The sequence below is a fragment of the Tamandua tetradactyla genome, chromosome 11, assembly GCF_023851605.1.
Source record: "Tamandua tetradactyla isolate mTamTet1 chromosome 11, mTamTet1.pri, whole genome shotgun sequence".
NCBI classification, from domain to species: Eukaryota; Metazoa; Chordata; class Mammalia; order Pilosa; family Myrmecophagidae; genus Tamandua; species Tamandua tetradactyla.
The window spans coordinates 3,991,223-4,012,815 of NC_135337.1; the positions used below are offsets into that span (position 1 = coordinate 3,991,223).

At 45.4% G+C, this 21,593-nt stretch overlaps 1 protein-coding gene across 1 annotated transcript in view; it reads right to left on the minus strand.

Moving 5' to 3' along the window:
• Positions 1-21,593, minus strand: part of PTGFRN (prostaglandin F2 receptor inhibitor) — an 86,387-nt gene that overhangs the window by 36,731 nt on the left and 28,063 nt on the right. The window contains exons 2-4 of the mRNA XM_077119769.1: positions 14,555-14,923; positions 11,637-12,050; positions 6,451-6,831 (exon numbers count right to left, since the gene is read on the minus strand). Coding sequence (XP_076975884.1) covers positions 6,451-6,831; positions 11,637-12,050; positions 14,555-14,923 — 1,164 coding nt within the window. The remainder of the gene's footprint in view (positions 1-6,450; positions 6,832-11,636; positions 12,051-14,554; positions 14,924-21,593) is intronic.

The following is a 21,593-nucleotide window of genomic DNA, read 5'->3' on the forward strand; positions in this document are numbered from 1 at the left end:
AAAAAGAAGACCCCAGACATCCCATGCCTCTCACCCGTCCCTCCTATTGACCACTAGTGTTGCACCGTACCCAATTTTGAGACTTAAAATATGGGAAGGTTAACTAAGAGTGTAGTACTGTCAGATATATATATATATATATATGACAGACACCCAATGATATCATTATAATATATATATCAGTGGAACAGAACAAAACATTCAGAAGTAGATCCATGCAAACATAGGTAATTGACTATTTCTTCTGCAGACTATTGTACATCATTATCAAGGGTCAGGACCACTGAAATACAGTTCAGCAGCCTAAACCACCAGATGCTAAAAAGAAACATCTATATAATGAGGCAGAAGTCACAGTCATTTATTAAATTCTAATTTCTCAGTTATACCTCCTCCCTCTCACTTTAGTTACCTCTTGGGAAGAGAGGTGGAAAGTTGAAAATAGAAATTTTTTTTACTTTACTCTTTCTTTAAACTTTTCATTGTCATACCAAATATACAACTCAAAATTTCTCATTTTAACCCCTTTCAAGTGCACAATTCAGTGGCATTAATTCTATTCACAGTATTGTGCTGCCATTGCTAGTATCCAGGCCTCAACTTTTTCATCATTTCAGACAGAAACTCTGTACCCATTAGGCAATAACCCCCCTTTTGCCACACCTACTATCCCTCTCCACCGCCATGGCCGCTGATAACCTGTAATCTGTCTATCTCTATGACGTTTGCTTATTATATGTATTTGCTTATCATATGTATTTCATATAAATGAGATCATACAGTGATAAAAAAAAGAGAGAGAGAGTGAGAGAGAAGTCTACATTGAAGACATCAAGTTGAGTCAAATAAGCCACACACAAAGGCACAAAATGCTGTCTGATCTCACTGACATATAGATATTATTAGAATAGGCAAATTCAGAGAGCCAGAAACTAGAATACAGGTTACCAGGGACAGGGTGTGGAGTAGGGAATGGAGGGTATAATGTTAATTGGTACAGAATTTCTGCTTTGGTTAAGGATTACGGCGATGGTGGCATAACATCGTGAGTTACATATTTGAACGTGGTTAACAGGTGGACATTTTAGGCTGCATATGTCACTAGAGTAAAAATTTCAAAAACAACAACAGAGGACTGTACGACAACAGTAAACCCTAGTGTAAAGTATGGACATCAGCTAATGGAACAGTAATAATAATATTCTTTTACGAATTATAACAAAAGGACCTGAGTAATTCCCAGTGTCAATAACAGGGAAAACTGCATGTGTGCGGCAGGTATACAGGAACTCTGTACTTTTTGCATTATTTTTCTGTAAACATACAACTTCCTTCATAAAAATCCATAGGGCGGTACAACGGTGGCTCAGTAGCAGAGTTCTTGCCTGCCATGCCGGAGACCCGGGTTCAATTCCCAGAGCCTGCCCATGAGAAAAAAAACAAAAACAAAAAGAAAGAAAAACCATACAATTTTTAAAAGAGAGAGGCAATAAATAAAAAGCTATCGTTTCCGGAGGCACTTATTCCCCTCCCCCCCCACACTTGGTGGGACCACCATTATGAGGGTATATTTAGCATTAGCTGATTCAGAGCAACAAAAATAATATCATTAGAGTGGAACACCCATGCCCCACACTCAAGGTAACCCTGATGGTGTCTCACTTCATCCACACTCATTCTTCCCCCAGAGAAGGAAGAGTGAATTACCAGATTTGGGGGCAGGGGCAGGAAAAGAGCTGGGTGAGGTCCTTTCAACCCCCTTTCCTTGTTCTCCTTAGGGATAGCATCTTCAAGGACACACAGATTCCTAGTCCCTCCAGCCTGGGCTCCTCTGTGCCCTGCGGCAGACTCCGTAGGTCTCGAATGTTTAAGAAGAGGATGGTACCCATTCACTCCCTCAAACACCACTAAATCACCATCACTACCACAAAAATAGAAGAAGCACTTAGTGCCAGGCACTGCGCTAAGCACTCTACATGCATTACCCCATTAAACCAGGAAAACCACAGCTCACAATCTTCCGGCGACAGAGCCAAGATCACATCCCTGTGAGGCAGTGGAGCAGGCCTCCAAGCCTGTGCTCTTAACCGCATGCTCTTCCTTCCGCCTTCAGAAATAATCCTGGACAGATTGCTCGTAAGAGTTCCCCTTAAAATTCTACAGATCTAGAGCGGGCCAGGGTGGCTCAGTGGTGGAGTTCTCGCCTGCCATGCCAGAGACCAGCGTTTGATTCCCAGCGCCTGCCCATGCAAAAAGAAAATTTACAGATCTAAATCTCATCATCCTATAGATAGTACAGAATCCGAAGTTTCTACCAAATACTTAGCAGATTAACAACTCCTTTAAAGAAAAAGAATGAGCCTGCTCACTGGCAAGCTGCTGGAAGAGGGGCCACCTTGCAGTAGGGAAGAATGCAAATCAGGTTCTTAAGCCTTAGGGCAGAACTCAGCTCTGCCTCCCCTCCTGCAGTGTCAGAAGCCCGTGGAACCCACTCCAATTAACGCCACAGAAGTCCAGCACTGCAGGCAGAGAGCTCAACCAGGAACTGATTATTATCCAACTCTTGCCAAAGGCTCATTTAAGACATTTGATAATGGGGAGAGATGGCTTAATGGGCAGATTAACTAGCCATTTCTCTAGATTCTCTAAGTTTTAGCCACATACTAAATCAGATCAACACAAAGCAACATTTGTCCCCCACAGTAATTCAGCTTCTTACAGAAACTCCTTCACACACTTAAGATTTATGCCCTCAGCTTTTATAGAGGGTGGATATAAGAAACATCCATTTAAACAATCATTTAGGGCCTTTTGTAAAAGAACAGTGAAAGCCCTGTCCATTACATTATTCAAAGCCCCTTAAATGAAAAAGTGCAGGATGAATCCAGTGCCAAGAAAAAGTTTGTCTTTCGTAATGAGTTTATATGTTTTCTTTCATCAGATGAGAACTGTATAATCAAATCTTTTTGCCTCAACTCTTCAAAAATTTGGAGACAAATTCAAGGCTCAAATACAGTAACTAATTCAGCCCAACCACCTTGTAATATCTGTTCTTTGATTTTTTTTCTTTTGCCCCTTTTGATCCTGATTTTATTTTCATATCTCCGGATTTAAACTGGGCTTCATTTTGCAAGCTAACTTGAATCTGTTCCCCACCTCCCCCTTCAAACGAGGGCAAAAATCCTAAGTAAAGGAGGCTTTTCCTTACCCTTTAAAAAGCAAAGTGGTTCTCCCAACTACTGCAAGCAGTCTGAGACTTGAGAGCCCAGTCACCTCACTGCCCTGACCTCTGGCTAACATGATGGAGCAGGAGGAGACCCCAGCTGGCTTCAACCCATCCAACCACCTCAGTGCCCCAACCCCTAGCTAAGAGGACAACTTTTAGGATTCTAAAGTTTCAAGCGTAAAGTTTATCCCCAAGGTCAAAATGTTTCCATGTAAGAAGATGACAATACTCGGGACAAACTCGACTCTGAACCATAATTGTCTCTAAGCCAACAGGAACATCTCTTTTGAAAATTAAGATCAAAGAAATAAGCATTAACCACTGTGGGAGATTCTGTTTTCCAAAAATAGCCACCATAAATTCCCCATCCTTCATGACCCTTCTGCAATGTGAACTTGCTACTCTCTCATTAAGAGATGGGAATCTATTTCTTCACTCCCTTGGATTTGGGCAAGTGATGACTTTGACCAATAGAAAACAGTAGAAATGACAGTGTGTCAACCCTGGAAATCAGCAGCCCTGTAACACAGGTGAGAAGACCATACTGTGAGAAGCCCAAGACATGTGGTGATGTCATGGAGAACAAGATGTCATGCAGTGAGGGAGAGGTCCAGGGACATCAAGCCGTGTGTGAGGAAGCCTTCTGGGACGTGAGAGTCCAGCCCTGGCCACCCTAGCTATTGCCCTGCGGATCAGAGATTAACTCCAGTTGAGTCCTTCCCTAATTCCTAACCCTCAAAACCATAAGCCAAATAAAAACTCTTCCGGGGCAACAGCATTCCATACTCGCACACAAGATGAACTATATAGATAAAGTTCTTGGCACGTCCCCTGTCTTCTAGACTTTTTTGGCCACTTCTCGGTGACTTCAAACAGGTCCAGCCCCAAGCTGTAATTGGTAGGATAGCCACATATACATAAGCAGATCTAGAGACAACCATACAGTGTGAGGCAAGACCCACAGATTTCTGGGCAGACAACCCAACTGGGGAGGTCCTGGAGAAAAGATCTGCTGCTGTACTTGTGCCCGATTCGCCTCCTGACAGCTGCCCAAGCAGCTGTAATGGAGTGAGTCACAGGCAGGGAAGGCGAAGGCTGAACAGGAAGAAAGGAGAAGGATGCAGTTGTTTTCATTCTACTTATACTCCCAGTAGGTTTATTCACGTGGGCATGTCGGCAAGAATATTCTGAATGGAACATTATCGCTCTCTTTGCAATACTCACTTTTTCCATGCACATATTTTAATGTAATCCATGTTCTGGTGCTGGATTATTGATCCAATCAACCCGTATTTACTGAGTGCCTACTTTGTGCAAAGTGCTATGCAAAGTGGAGTTATACACACTTTCTCATCTGTCAGAGAAGAGCATGAGGATGATTTTCACGGCAATGGTCCTGGTGTTTCACAGGAAAACAAATGACAGGCTCTTTAGGATAATAACCGCGCCTTTTTCACAATTTAGTCTCTTCACTATTTCTCAGTCTCGGGAGAACACAGCCACCAACAAATCCCTTTCAGTTAAAAGAGCCCATTTCCTCCCACTTTCTGACAGTCCCTGCATCTTCCCCAGGATATGCCAGGATCAATGCATCACTACTTCAAAGAGGCCCTGCAATTGGAGTGCAGGCAGCACTTTCTAAAAAACAAAAAAAAAGGCTCGAGCTGTGATTCAGAAGTTGGGGGCAGGGGACACCCGGAGTCTGTGCTGGGATTTGACAGCACCACACAATGCACCGAGGATCCGAGCTGGGAAACAAATTCAGCTCCAGAGATGAAAAATCTTCCTTTGGTGTTGACAACATCTGTTTTATTTTGAAGGTTGCTAAGGAGCATTCTAGCTGGGCCAACATTGTTCCAGCACAGTACTTCATAGCAAGCCCCTCGCACGAGTTCAGAAGGCAGGAATGAAAACTCGCCAGATAAGCTGTGATCCTTTGCTTTCAGACGTCAAAGAACTGCTTTGCTAGCAGGGATGACTATCACCCTGCCTGGTCCCAATCTGAAGGGGACCATACCTCCTGCTTGCTCCCTTATTACTGTCCTTCTCCCTGTCCCTCCCTTTCCCCCTTGCCAACTCCCTTAAACGCTAGTTAGGGAGAAACAGTGAACACCCACTAACCCAAAAGAAGGCGAGGAGGAGCTGTGGGTCAGAGTGGGAAGATCAGCATCATACAAAATGGGAAATTATTTCCTGGCCTTTAAAGAGCTGTTTTATCTCCTCGTGATCACAGCACTGCAGAACACGAGAGCTCAAAACACTCATGGAGGGCGGTGCAACAGTGGCTCAATGGCAGGGTTCTCGCCTGCCACACCGGAGACCCGGGTTCGATTCCTGGACCCTATCCATGCCAAAAAACACCCAACAAAACAACTCATGGGACAGTAGAGAGATCAAGCTCCAAATAGAGAAGAAATTGACTGGTCGGCCCATCACCCATCCCATCTTTATGATAAGGGAGGTGGGAAGCAAAGCACGCCACACCCCACTTGTCCCCATCCTGCCTGAGTTCACTTGCAAATACAAGAGACTGACAAAAAGTTAGGGTCAATTTTTCCCAGAGGGGAAAAAAAGAGCTCGGGGAAGATGAGGACATGACAAAGACCTTCGCCTATATGCCAAGTTGCTATGAAATGGATGACAAGGCAGGAAACACCTGTTCCTCCACCCAGGGAACTGCACCTGGTAGGGGAGAGCTCTCCAAAAGAGACAGGGGAAGTGGGATGGTTCCTGCCTTTAACTGGTACCTACAAATGAAATCATTTGGGGATTCCAGGGCATTCGGTGAAAAAGAACGCCTTCTGTTAACTGAAGGAATTTCCTCTCTCTGAGCTGCGCTTTGGAAAAAACACCAGCTCCTGCTAGAGAAGACCTGGGGGTCTAGGAAAAGGGCGGGACGAGTGGCAGCTTCTCCCTCCAACGAGGACCGTTTCAAAGAGCCATTCAGCTGTGCTCCTGTGCGGCAAATCTTCACAAAAGCAAACTATGTCCCCTCAAACGAGGGTATTGAGACAACTGAGGCCACATTATTTAAACGTTTCCCTTGTCTGCCAGATTCTCTTTCAGCCAGTTTTGCCTGCAACCCCCAGCTTGGGATCTATCCAGGCTAAAGTGCACTTGTGCCTTATAAGATAAAGAAAGCCAGAATAATGCAAAATACACAGCGCCCTGAGCTCCTCCAGACATTCCAGAGGAGGGATGAGGCCAATGCCCCAACCACTCACCTAGCCATGTCACATCCACGGCACAGGGGGAAGACGTGCCCTCGGCCACCTTGTGCCAACTCCTGTTGTGCCCGGGTACCCAGAGTGCCACGTGGCAGAAATAGTAGCCGGAGTTCTCTCTGCTAATGTCTCGAACCAGCAAATGGTAGGCGCGTGCATCCACATGACTCAAAGCGACGTGAGGAGAGCTGTGCACCAGACTGTCGCGGTCCAACCGGGCCAACACGTGGAGGCCGGGCGCAGTGCTGTCGGGCGTCCTGCCGAAGTACCACATCACCTCGGGCCGGATGTCGTCCGCTCGGTCCGTGGTGACGTTGCAGGTCAGGTCCAGGTCCTTCCCTTTAGCCACAGACACATTCCTGGCCACAGATGCTCTTAGAACTGGAAAATGAAAAACAAATACATCTTAGGAGTCTGGATTCTGTTGTTCCTTCCACATCCTTTCCTTTAGATCACCTCCTTTTCGGGTCTTAATGGAAATAAACTCAGAAGCCTAAACAGCTGTAAGTGTGTGAGAAATATTTATTGGATAAATTAATGAAGCTCATGGCACTTCTTTTTATTTCATAAAAATAATAAGAGCAGCAAATAATTATACATACTTAGTACAGGCCAGCCACTGTTTCAAGTGTTTCATAGACACTAATCTTCAAGATAAACCCTAGGAGATAGGTTCCATTAGTATCCCTTTTACTTATGAGAAATTTGAAGCAGAGAAGTTAAATAACTTGCCCAAGGTCACACAGCCAATAGATGACAAAGCAGGGATTCATATCAAAGCTGTCTATTTTTAACTGCTACCTTATAGTTTAATAGGAAGTCTGTTAAGCATCCCCAAACCAAAAGCATACATTTTCTATGTGACTTGGGAGATTTTACAGAGAAAGGACAGCTCAATTCTAACAGGTATATATTGCGAGTTAGGGGTTGGGGACTGGAGGCTAGGAGGTGGGAGTTAAAACCGCCTCCAGGAGAATTTCTGATATTCTCGCAAGCAGTGGGGACAACCAAATCAACAGGCCGAGCCCTTGACCTTGGTTTTCGCCCCTATGAAACATATTCCTGCAAAGGAAAGGCTGAGCCTACTTAAAATTAGACCTAAGAGTCATCCCCAGAGAACCTCTTTTGTTGCTCAGATGTGGCCTCTCTCTCTTCAATCCAACTAGGCAGGTGAATTCACTTCCCTCCCTCCTATGTAGGACATGACTCCCGGGGTGTAAATCTCCCTAGCATTGTGGGACAGAAATACCAGGATGAGCTGGGACCTGGCATCAAGGGATTGAGAAGGTTTTCTTGACCAAAAGGGGGAAGGGTGAAATGAGACAAAAGAAAGTGTCAGTGGCTGAGAGATTTCAAACAGAGTTGAGAGGTTATCCTGGAGGTTATTCTTATGCATTGTATAGATAGCCCTTTTCAGTTTATGGTGTATTGGAGTGGGTGGAGGGAAGTACCTGAAACTGCTGAGCTGTGTTCCAGTAGCCTAGATTCTTGAAGATGTTTATATAAAGATATAACATTTACAATGTGACTGTGTGACTGTGAAAATCTTGTGTCTGATACTCCTAACATCCAGGGCATGTACAGATGAGTTTAAAAAAAAAAATGAATAAAATACCAAATAAATAATAGGGGGGACAAAGGGTAAAATAAATTGGTTAGATGGAAATACTAGTGATCAATGAGAGGGTGGGGTAAAGGGTATGGTATGTATGAGTTTTCTCTTTTTCTGGAGTGATGCAAATGTTCTAAAAAATAATCATGGTGATGAATACACAACCACGTGATGATATTGTGAGCCACTGATTGTACACCATGTATGGAATATATGTGTGTGAAGGTTTCTCAATTTGAAAGACAAAACAAAACAAAACAAAAAACTACCTCCAGGGTAAAAGAGGGGAAAATGCTAATCAGAAGGAACAGGAAAGTGAAACCAGATAATTTTCCCAAACTGAGCCAAGTCTTCGAAATATAATGTACTTAGAGCATCACTTATTCCATTAGACATACCCACCTTAAAATCCAGTGTAAAAGATACACTCTAAAACTAGACACAATGGTTTTTGGATTATCCATGTACTGCCCCACCTCATTAGTGGATAATGAAATGCTGCTATATTTAGAAGTGGCATTGAAGTATTTCATGTTACAGTCCCAAGACAGATCTAGTTTCAAGCACTCTCCTGCCAAGGTTCTCTACGTAGAAATATTTTACTCTATTCAGGGGATTTTTAAAAAGCAGCTGGACATCTGTAACCAGAGTAGAAAAACATTCAACTCGTGGCAATGCTCTCGGCACAGTTACTTAGGTGATACAAAACTAACATCTCCCCGGGAATTCAGACGGAGGGACAGCCCTGAACTTCTCAGAAACAGTCGCTCAGCATCAACTACAGCCCGCAGTAAGCTCAGCAAGAAAGGTGAGTGCCTGGTTCAGAAAAGATCCAAACCAATTCGGAGTAGATCACTTTCATATGAAGAGTTTCAAAGCCTGGCAACATGTGAAACAAGCATTTCAGGCCAAGTTCAAGATCCATCTTTACCGAAGACAGACGATTAGGTAGGCACGGAATTAGAAGAAAGAATTTAAAAGCCTAGTTTCTTACCTCCACCCACCCTCCAAATTCTTCCTCCTCCCTAACCCCTTTGCAAGGGCCAAAATTCACTGAGGGTATCATTTGAGAGGATTCAGTATAGAAACTGCTGCCCTTAGCCGGGCTCTGCAGGTTGAGCTCTCGGTCAGAGACTTCACAACACTGCTCTCTGTCAGCCAGCCAGCCGTCTACTGGATGTGGAAAGAGGCTCTAGGGGCAGCCAGGTCAGTGAAGAAATGGTCGATACACTGCTGTGGACTACGCTTAAGGAGAATGTGGATTCTTTGGTACTAGAAATATTGGCAGGGTTGCTTCTTCAATTGCATAGTTCCCTTTGTAATTTTCCTCTCTGCAAGTGGATCGATATCTTGTCACATCACTGACCGCAGGTCCCACATGGCCAACCTCCTCTTCTCCTACACTTCTGGACTTGGGTTAGGGGGTCGCGGGGGGAACAGGATAGAGCAAGATGAAGGGGAAAAAAACAACCAGCTCTAAGGATGTGCAACGTAAGAGGGGACCTCAGACACGGCCTTGGGTGGTGCAGGCTTCCTCCTACCGGATATAACTGAACCCATAAATTAGACGCCAAGAACTGCATCAACTGGACCACTCCTATCGTAAGGGAAGAATGTTTCTGTACTCGTAATACAGCTGCATTGTTGAAATTGCTTTATGCCATTCATCATAACAATGCGATAAGAATATAAATAAGAAGCCAGCTGTGGAGAGTGCAGGTGTTGACAAGAACTAAAAGAAAATCCCAAAATTCAGTATCTCCCGCCATTATGGAAGTAAGTAACAAATCAGGGTTGTATGGCATAGGCCTTTGCCCCCAACAGAAATGAAAGATATTTCACATCACGTTATGGTTGTTGCAGTTATCTTGAAAGAGCATCTACATTCACAGCCACTTAGAAATTATAGTAGATGTTAGAGCTACCACTAGAGCTTAGTATTTAATGCATTAAGAAAGAAGCACAATTATCACGGCATAACAAATATTTTAGAAATATTTTGAAACTTCAATATGGCTGTTTTCCTTTTCCTTCTATGTATTGTATTTTGTGCATTAAAGCATGTTAATTCTGAGAAAGGGCCTGTGGGCTTCACCAGACGGACAAAGAAGCCTGTGACACAAAAAAATCATGAACCTCCATGACAGTGAGACCCAGATAAAAAAATTGCCTGCCTATTGGGCTCTGAGTATTCAGGTCTTATAACAAGATATAATGGGATTCCTGGCTTGTTTGACATATATATATATATATATATATATATACACACACACACCTTTGTTTAAAAATTCTGAAGACAAAGGAAACTTGCTGCAAATCTGAAACTCTTAACTCTCCTGCCCCATAAGAATAATTGTTTGATGCAAGTTGAATATCTGCAGGTTTCTCAGGACAACTTCTAGGCAGATCAGTTCTGATGAAGAAGGTGGCCTGAGTTCATCCGGTGAGCGATTTCCGTAGCCCAGGGAACCAAGACTGCCCAGGAGGGGTCAGCCCCTCTGCTGCAAGAGCAGCTCCCACCTCATTGATGGTCACAGCTTGAAAAGCAAGAAGCAGCTGCAATGGCAGCAAAGTACTCTGGGGCTGACGTTAGACTTCCATAAAACCGAACACGTCCATCCATCCACAGCTACTCCATCACCCTGAAATGGTATCTACACTTTGCTGCTGCTGAAGCTGAAAACTCCACAGGGCCCGGGAAATACCCTCCACCCCCACCCCATCTCTGACCCCAGGACCCAGTACAGAGCTGAGCACCTGGGATGTTTTCTGTCGGTTCTGACCGAGCAGTGAGTCAACAATGGCTTGGTTTCCTTTCTTGTTAATTTTTTTATTTTGTATGTCTATGGGTTTTTTTAAAGATACTTTATATATTCTTAATTACCTGTATAATTGGAATAGTTTTCTGTTTGCTTTTAAAGGTCATGATTCACACATGACAAGAAGAAGGGCTTTCCATATAGGAAAGCAAGAAGATGCTCAGTCCTAGAGAATGTTTCCCCTAACAGTGAATGGTGGACCTGAGGGGAGCTGAGAGGCAGGCCTAGAGGATCCAACCGCCATGGGGTCGAGAAAGGCAGAGCCAGGGATTCAAGAAACGCTACCCAAGCTAAAGCTCAGGGAGCAGGATGTGGGCAGCTCCACCCCAAATCCCCTCTGACCGCCAGGCCTGGCCTCATGCCAGCGCAGGATGGCTGCAGGTAACCTTCCGGTGAAAGCACTGTCTTAGCACTACAGGCATGCTGCAGCTCCCCATGAGTACACATTCAGATAAGAAGAAGCTGCAAAGCAAAACTACAGGTACTGGGTGGGCCACGGTGGCTCAGCAGGCAGAGTTCTGGCCTGCCATGACGGAGACTTGGGTTCGATTCTGGTGCCTGCCCGTGCAAAAAAAAAAGGTACTGCTCCCCAAACTACCACCCTTCTCCCACACCCCCAAATGGTCAGGCTTCACACGAGGGGCAGAAATTATTCTTATCCGAGAACGATGGGGACCCCAGATGTCGTTCTTTCCAAACCCCAATGGTCAGAAAATAAGACACAGTCTAAAATCTGTGCCCTCCAGAAAACTCACGGGTTGGCTGGATCACGAGGGTAGCAACCTCCACCGCTTTTTCTTGGATTTCTTGCCAGTTGCCCTGATCACCGATCCACTCACTGACCACACACTTGTAGGAGCCCTGGTCGGCGGACAGGGCTCTGGACACGGAGAGGCGGTACCCGTCGCCGCCCACGGTGTCCAGGCGCACGTCTCCGCTGCGGTAGCGAGCCTCATACCCAGGGCCCGCGCGGAACCGGCTCTCGTGGGTGAGGGTCAGGACGGTCCTCCGGCTGGGGCCGCGGGCTAGCTCCCACTGCACGGCCAGGTGCGTGTGCACCGGGGAGGCCGTGGCCGCCGAGCAGCGCAGCTCGAAGGGCTCCCCCTCCCGCAGGCTCAGGGGCGCGGAGGGCTGCGGGCCGGCGCTCACGTGCAGGGCATCCGGCAGCACTGCAGAGAGAAAACAGCTGTTCAGCCACACTGTCCACGGTCGTCCGGACCCGTTCGGCAGCTTCCTAGGACTTTCTGACCTTGGACCCCCGCCCCTGCTGCTGCTGCTACCAGAGACGATTTCCCTCTCCCTTTCCCTGTCCTAGTGCCTAGTTGGCACCTTTTCTCGTTTTGATTCATCGACAATTGCAATTGACCCTCTGACTTAAAAGAGGAGATCAACGTCGAGGCTAATAAAACTCCTGCTGGAAATGCGAGGATAATGCGAGGATCTGTTCCCAGTGCATCGGGGAAGTGCCCCTGCCATTCTTAGACAAATTACTCTGCCCCTCTCTGCCTCAGTTTCCTCACTCCTTAAAAAAAGGGAGTGAAGCAGGGACCTAGCTCACCGGGTTGAGCCAGTGAGATGGGGAAAGTGCCCAACACAGTGCCTGACACTTCGCAATCACTAAAAATGATCTGCTTCTGTTAACCGGCACTCATTGGGGTGGGGTGCAGAAAGGGAAGCCAGCAAGGCCTGTGGGGAAAGGAGGGCATGAGCTGCCTGCGGTCTGAGGCCTGGGAAATGCCCAGGAATGAGTAGGACGACCAGAGTGTATCCACAGGACGGAAGTGTACCAAAGAGAGCTGACGCCGGAAGAAGCCGGGGCCTTCTACTAAGCTTAGGAAAGGGGCTTCTGCAATGAGGGCTGCTTAGGAAGACAAGGTATAAGGAACAAGCCCTGGAACACTGGTTACCTGAGAGAGGACCTCTGCCAATGGGTGGGGAAAATCTATTCAGGCTCTCCTATGGGCTGGATGAGAAAATCCTCCAGCACCACTATGTACCATCTCCTTGGTTTTCCCCACAATCACACTCCCAGAAATGAAGTCAGCGTTCTCGAGGAGGGATTATTACTCTGGGTAACAGAAAAGACAGACTCCATCCTTAGGAGGATTCAAGACCCATCCCTACTGAAAAATGACTGCAATGCCACTCCAGTATATATACATATTCCAGTCTGTGAGTGTGACTAACGTGATTCAATTCTCAAGGCCAGCTCATCCATCAGGGCGCAGATCAACAGTTCAGGACTTGTGGAGCTGAGGCCAGGGGGACTGTGGACCATGTGTGGGACCAACCAGGGTCCAGCTGAGCTGCCAGCTAGTCCCTTGCTCTCCTGGGCACCCATCTGCTTTCTGGACCCAAGGAGAGCCGCCCCTTAATCCGCCTTCCAAAGACTGGAGAAGAAACAAAAAGGCACGGGCAGGTGGGGGGCAGCTACCCTACCTCTTCAAGATGAGAATTCTAAGGGGAAACAAGGGTACATGTTTCATCTAACCTGCGTGGGAGGAATACAAAAGTATCACATTATTCAACTCAAATGCAACAGTGTCTTATATGGGACCGGCTTTAAGAGAACATATTTGGGATTGTCTATGTGAGTAAGGAAGAAGTAACGGAACAAGCAGAAATTTGATGTTTTAATATCTACATAATGGACATGGTTCTTTTCTCCCCCCATCCCCATGAATCTATGAGACAACGATATCTGACATACAGTTTCCACCTCTACTCCTCTAGGTCACCATTACACCTTTAAATACATTCGTCCCCTCATGTAACCTTTTTGGGAAAAAGGCATGATACAAATAAGTATATAATTAAGTAGCAATAATAATAGCAGCAATAACAATGTTTCTATTTGGTTAACCCCAAACTAAAATGGCTTGTTCCTGCTGCCCTACTAATTAACTTTTTTAGGCGAGTAATTAACCTATGCGCTTCTATTTCTCCATGTGTAAATTGGGGAACTACCTTGTCCTATCTTCTTCACTGGGTTCAAATAATAGAATGTGCGAAAAAATCTGGATGAACTTGGAAAACTAAAACAAAACACAACATTCCAGACATAAGTGCACAGCTGGGTCAATTTTGTGTCCCATCATAAGCAAGCAGTGACCAAATCATTCCTTCTCTTCACAGAATCCATAACCACTTCCGATACAAACAGTCACTTAAGTCGTGAGAGGCACACAAAAAGATGTGTGCTTTAAAGTATCTCTTCTTCCCATGAATGTGAACATTATCATCACGTCCATCCCCTTCTCATCACTAACCCTCACTGAGGGGTCACTATGGCACTGTCCTGAGGCTTTGCACATATGTTCCCAACATTTAAGGGAGGTGCAGGGGGGGACTGTGCAACGTGCCCATGGCTGCACAGCTGCAGGAGAGCAGAGCTGGGGATGTTCCCAATTGAACTCAGCCACCTGGCTCCAGAGCTGGGCTCTCTACACCACCCACGCTGCCTCCAACTCACAGGCTCACAATTACGCCCGAGTGAATCGGGAGGACCCCACCCCACCCCCCAAGAGGCACCCAGCCCAACCTCTGCCTTTCACCAGGTGAGCAATGACGACCCCCTTGGACAGGTGAAGGGAGCCTGACCAGGTCTACCCACAGCTGAGTGGCAGAGGAAGGCCGGGCCTCCTGGCCTGGCAACCCCACGTGGGGACGGTACCTTTAACCTGCACGGTGTCTTCGTAGTTGCCCTGGACGGTGGCGTCGGTGCTGGGGGTTGAGCATTTGTAGCGTCCTTCATCCGCCGGCTGGACGTTCTTGATGTGGAGCTCCACGGCATCGTTGGCCGTGCGCCTCAACAGGATGTCGCCGCTCTGCAGCCGCTCGCGGTACGGCTGGGCTGCGAAGCCCGCCTCCCAGGTGCTGGCCAGCTCCACGAAGCTGCCCCCTGAGGTCGAGACGCTCCAGTCGAAGTTCTGCTCGCTGGGGCCGTCGTAGTCGCTGACGTTGCAGGGAATGACCAGCTCGGTGCCCGCCACCCGGACCAGGGTCCCCGCGGGGACTCTCACCACACGGCCCCAACAGAGAGCTGCAACAGCGAGACGGGAGAGGCGGCTCTTTACTTACAGACGGGCTTTCCGGCCTAAGTGAGGCCAGCCCCACATTTGCACCAGCCCAGGGGCAACGAGGCAGAAACAACGACCTGAGGACCAGCAGGGAAGCGGTGTCCGACCTGGGTCTCTGCAGGAGGTTGAGCCCATGCCCAGAACTCGCCCACTGGACCCCTAACACGATTGCTTCTCACACAGCCAGCGCCCCAGGATTGGCAGGGAGGAAGAAAAGTATTAAAAGTTGGCTAACCATAGACCTGCATAGCTTCTTCTCGTGTATGACTATGCAACAGACCATTATCACCCAACGTGATGCAGAAATAGTTTAGGTTTCCCGTGAAAGAAAAGGACTCAGCTAATCAAGTATTTACATTTCTGCCCAGCCCGTATCACCCCTCATCCCAAGAGACCATTCCCTGGGGCTCCTGGGACCTGACTTACAATGACGGATGCCAATTTTTAAATCCTAGAGCAGCCTGCTGATAAAATGATTCAACTCTGGTTATCTGACATCGCCTATAAATTAATTTTAAAATATGACGACTCTACAAGTATTAATTTTCTATTTTCTGGCTCATTTCCTTCTCTCTACTCTTCGCCCTGATCTAAATTCAGAATGAGGATGGGGAAGCAAAAAAGGAGAAAGTGCTTTTATCTGGCTAGTTGCTGGGTCTTGTTAAGAATGCAGCAGCTTGCTACAGGGGAAGCCAGCACAGAAGGAAGCCCACTGTATTCCTTTCCCTCCGGGCACGCAACTCATTGGTCCCGGGGAGGGCCCTTGGAGACCCTCACCTGTGAATTTTGCCCTTTAAGAAGTCTTCACTGCAATAAACCTCAGCACAATTTTGGAGTGCATTCACCACCTGTAAATGCACTCAGCATTTCAGTTCAGGCCAAGTGAACTTATATGGCCAGTTCTTGATGTTCTATGAATAAAAGCAATAAGGCATAACAGGAAAAAGCATGGCCTCTGAAATCAAGAAGACCAAAGCTTAAATCCAAGAAATTTCCCTTAGCTTTGGTTTCCCCACATATAAAATAGGGCAGGAGAGAGTCAATGAGTTAATGAAATAAAATGCCTCACTGAGAGTCTGCCATGTAGTAAGGGATCAGTAAAATAGGAACTTCTATTATTTATTTTCAATTTTGTATTGCTCATTTTTCACTGGTTTAATTTGTGCTTTTCAAACTCTGGGTTGCCATGCATTAGTGGATTGGAAAATGAATTTAGAGTGTTTATGACAAATGTGTGTTTTTTGTTTTTTTTTTTTAATGAAATTAAAGGTGTTTTCATGTCAGGTTATGATGAAAAGCATACCTTAATTTGGGCCAGGGTCAAAAAAAGTTGAGAAACATTTTTTTCAAAGCTATCTCTTGCTTTCTCCACCCTTTATCATTTACTTTTTTGGGGGGGGAGGTGAGGTGCATGGGCTGGGAATTGAACCCGGGTCTTTCACATGGCAGGCAAGCACCTAATCATTTACTTTTAAAAGGGAAAAAGGAAGCAATCATATGAGAAGTATTGCCAGCACAGTGTGGGATCTGAGCAGGGAGCTAAATGCCTTCCCCTAACAGTAGAAGAGATGGAGGGCAGTGCAGGAAGCAGAGGTGAGAAAACATGCCTTAGTGACCTGGTGGCATCACCAGAGCCTCTGGACCTGGCCTCACCTTGAGTTATACACACACAGGCATACACACACACACACACTCTCTCTCTCTCTCTCTCTCCACACACACACACACACACACACAAACACGCATACACAGTCCTTCCCCTGGACATTTCAGTTTCTTGCAATTCCGCTCACCCCCACTTACATTTCTTAAGACAATTTCTATCACTGGCAATTCATAGGTGTTGACTTCATAACATAAGTACCCAGCAGTGACCAGCTCTCTGAGGCCATCATGACCACAGCTTGAAAAAGGAAATAGGTGGTCCGTTTTTTACATTTCATTTTAGAGACTAACCAGATCATTCTGACTCTCCCGATGAGACTTTTCGAAGGGAGTGGCAGGTGGAGGCTCCGGAGAGGCAACCAACACTAGCACTCACCTTCTTCGTGCCGCGCGTCCTCACCGACAAAGCGGGGCTGACAGCCACCACACCCCTTAGAACCCTGGTAAGGGTCACATGAATTGATGCATCTACAGCACTTGTGACAATGCCTGGCACAAGGTAAGGTCGTGCCACTATCACTATGCAGGCTGCCTCTACAACACACCTGGCCATGCGCATTCATTCCCCTTGCTTCCTTGCAAAGTGCATGAAGGAATTCCCAAAGCTGCAAATCTTTTCAATGCCTATCCCTCGACAAGAAGTTGGCCGGGACTGACAACCTGCCACAAGGGTCTTCGGGCACGACACCGCATCCCTTGTAAGGCCTCCTCTGTCTTTACCCTAGTGGTCAGGGCTCTGGAAACCAGTCCCACTCCTTGTCTTGTCTCTCCAGTCCTTCTTTCATAAGGCTTCCACAATAATCCTTTCAACATACAAATCATGCCACTTCTCTGATGAAAACCCTTTAATGGTTCCTCATCACCCACAGGATAAAATCTAACCTCCAAAGCCCAACTCTGCAAGTGAAATCATTGCCTTTCCCTCTACGTGGGACATGACATCCAGGGGTAAAAGTCTCCCTGGCTGTGTGGGAGAGGACTCCCAGGGATGAATCCGGCCCTGGCACTGTGGGATCAACAATTCCATCCTGACCAAAAGGGGGAAAAGAAGTGTAACAAATAAGGTCTCAGTGGCAGAGAGAGTTCAAATAGAATCAAGAGGCTACTCTGGAAGTTGCTGTTATGCAAGCTTCAGGTAGACCTTGCTACCTGTCATAACCTGCCAACCCCCAACCAGGACCATTCCAGTCAATCCTAAAGAACACCTGGGGTAATACATAAGATTCCAAAAGGGTTCCAGGCACTAGGGTGACTTTCCAGAAACCTACAACCTCCAGATGGGTCCCTAGACCAGATAAGTCCTGACACTGCAAAGGCCAAGCCTCTCCAGAACTAACAGACCCTTCCAACATGAAAAAGTTAGAATGGGCATAGTCCAAATACTCCTGAAGAGAGGGACAGAAAGACCAAAGGTGATGGTGGAGTTATACAGAGAAGATAGGATTTAACAAATGAATGTGAATGCTGAATCATTAAATTGATATCTCTTTTAGTCTCTGGTATTTTAGAACAGCTAGAAGTAAAAATCTAAAATTGTGGAGTTGTGACCCATGTCAAACTCTGAAATATGTTCTACAACTAATTGTGGTGCTGTGCTTTGAAATTTATACCTTTTTGGTATATATGTTATTTTTCACACACAAAAAAAGAAAAAAGTCAATTGTGGTGATAAAGATAGATTTAAGCCTTCTAGACTCCTATATTCTGGAGCAGCTAGAAGGAAAAATCTGAGAGGATCGTATGGTAGCCCATGACAAACTCTGGGATGTGTCCTGTAACCACTTGTTGAAGAGTGCTTCAAAAATTATTGCTTTTTTCTTTCTTCGCTTTGTATATGCATCATCCCCTCATCCCCTCTCAGCAGGCTCCTAACTGGTCTCCTGGCTCTACTCTCGCCTCCTATTCTCAATGCAGCAGCCAAAGGGATCTTTTAAATATTTATATTGGATTACTCTGCTCAATATTCTCCGTCACCCCATCTCACTGAGCTAAAAGTTGAAATCCTTGTGCTGGCATCAGGCTCCACAGGATCTGGCCCCTTCGCTTCTGGGACCTCATCTCCTCTTGCTCTGGCTCCCTCCACTTGACTCCAGCCATGCTCTGCTCCTGATGTCCCCTTGAACAAACCAGACCCCTTCAAACCTCAGGGCCTTTACACACACCTCAGCACAGAACACTCAGATATTTACACTGCTGGCTCCTTCACCAGCTTCAACCTTTATTCCAGTGTGCTGGTCTGAAATGATGCATGTACCCTAGAAAAGCCATGTTTTAATCCTAATCCCATTCTGTAAAGGTAGCCGTTTCTTCTAATCCCTATTCAGCATTGTTATGTTTGAAACTGTAATCAGATCATCTCCCTGGAGATGAGATTTAATCAAGAGTGGTTGTTAAACTGGATTAGGTGGAGGCATGTCTCCATCCATTTGGGTGGGTCTTGATTAGTTTCTGAAGTCCTATAAAAGAGGAAACACTTTGGAGAACAGGAGATTCAGAGAGAGTAGAGAATGCTACAGCACCATACCAAAAATCATGGATTCAGAGAATCCATGAGCCAGTGACCTTTGGAGATGAAGAAGGAAAACGCCTCCCAGGGAGCTGCATGAAACCAGAAGCCAGGAGAGAAAGCTAGCAGATGATGCCTTGTTTGCCATGTGCCCTTCCAGATGAGAGAGAAACCCTGACTGTGTTCACCATGTGCCTTTCTCACTAGAGAAAAAAACCTTGAACTTCATGGCATTCTTGAACCAAGGTATCTTTCTCTGGATGCCTTGGATTGGACATTTCTATAGACTTGATTTAACTGGGACATTGTCTCAGCCTTAGAACTGTAAAGCAGTAACTCATTAAATTTCCCTTTTAAAGAGCTATTCTGTTCCTGGTATATTGCATTCCGGCAGCTAGCAAACTAGAACACCTTCACAGTGAAGCCTCCCTGACTACCCTAAAACTGCAACCCCTTCCTTGATCCTGCCAAGTTTTCTTCTTAAGACTTCTCACTAATATACTTTGTATGTGTATTTATATTTTCAATAATATTTATTGTCCAGCTCTTCCCAATACCATGTAAAGTCCCATATAAGCAGTCATTTTTGTCTGTTTTGCTCAATGCTGAATTGTCAGTGCCTGGAACAAAGCCTGGTACATAGTAGTTGCTCAATAAATAGCTGCAGAATAAATAACATACAAAGTATTTGTGATCTGGCTGAGGTCTACCAGTCCAACGTCATCTCCTACCATTCTCTCCCTCTCCCCAATGTCTATACTCCAATGAAACAAACCACCCTTAGTTTTCTGAAAATGCCCTGCTCTCCTGGGCTCCACTACCTCTGCTACATGCTTCCTTCAGTTGCAATGTCCTCCCAGCAATCTCAGATGAGAGCAACACTGGCAAGAAGAGCTCCAGCACTACCTCCTCTGGGCAGCCTTCCCCCATCTCCCCTTGTGATCATTTAGGCACTCCTTCTTCCATGTTCCAACTCAACCTGTGAGCGTACCTTCAACATCAGCTATGTTATCATGCCACTGGGAAAAGCAACGCAGATATAAGCAGATGCTTGCAAGATCGAATTCTAATCGGAAAAGATACAAACCCGAGCAAAATCTTGCATGCAGAGCTGGGATGGCCCCTCATCCGTGCAAATCAAGATTTCAAACTGTGGTTACAGAATTTCAACTTGCCACCAGCAATCTGGTATTTAGCAAAGATTGCCTTTAATATTGTTAAATAACAGCTAATGATATTTAAAAATAAGTATAACTTGTAAAAAGTAAAGCATATGGCTCTTTTCAAATAAAAAAGAGTATCTACATAGCCACGCATTGCCAATTTTTTGTCAAAAGCTCTCACTGTAACAGTTGATAACTGAGGATAAAAAGAACAAAATTTTCCTCTGGTTTTCCAAGTTTCCAAGTGTTTCAAATTCGAGTCTCAAACACTTCTGTGCCTGAACTGTATTAGTTTAGCGCTCCATAAAAATGTCTTTACTAAACCATACCTTAAAATTATGACTTCATTTTTTTTCAAGGGTCAATATAGAAACCTTCATATGAAAAAACATTTCATTATTAGCCTTTAAAAGTACTATTGAGGATACTATTGTGCTGCTCAGTGATATAAGAAGCTATACGATAAAAATTCCCTTAAAATTTAGTATCAGAAAAAAATGCCTGTTGATGGATCACTATGAGTTCTTTCCCCAGAAAATAACCACAGCCCCAGAGTGCCTTGGATGCATTAAATATCTTTTTACAGAGTTATTACAGTTTCTATGCCAAACCATTAGTAATCCCAATTACTAATGTTGCAATGCCGTGATTAGATCAGATACCTTCTTAAAAACAAGTCTCTACCCTCTACCCTCTACCCACATTACCTCCTGTAATGGTAAATTTCATGTGTCAACTTGACTAGGTTATGGTGTCCATATGATTGTGACTGATTGTTACTGTGTGGATATTGCAGGGATTTTAATCATTACTCAGTTGACTGCATCTATGGCTGACTGCATCTACAATCAACAAAGGGCTGCCCTAAGCAATGTGAGAACTGTTCTTCTTGTCCAATCAGTTGGACGTCTTAAAGGCAAAACTGAGGATTCAACAGTAAAAAGAGGAATTTCTAGCTCTACTTCAGACAACCTAGTCTAATCAGGGCATTGCAACATGGTGCTGGAACAATTAGTAATCGGGATTACTAATGGTTTGGCATAGAAGCTGTAATAACACTGCACAAAGATGGTAATAAAGTACACTTATTTAAAAATGGTGAACTCAATATCACCTTCACTGAGTTTCCAACTTTCAACCTATCCTATGGAATTCAGACTTGCCAATCCCCATGGTCACATGAGCCAATTGCTATAATAAATCTCATCCTATCAGTTCTGTTTCTCTGGAGAACCTAATACACTTACCAACACCCCTTTTTAAAAATTTCTAGGCAGGCCATGGTGGCTCAGCAGGCAG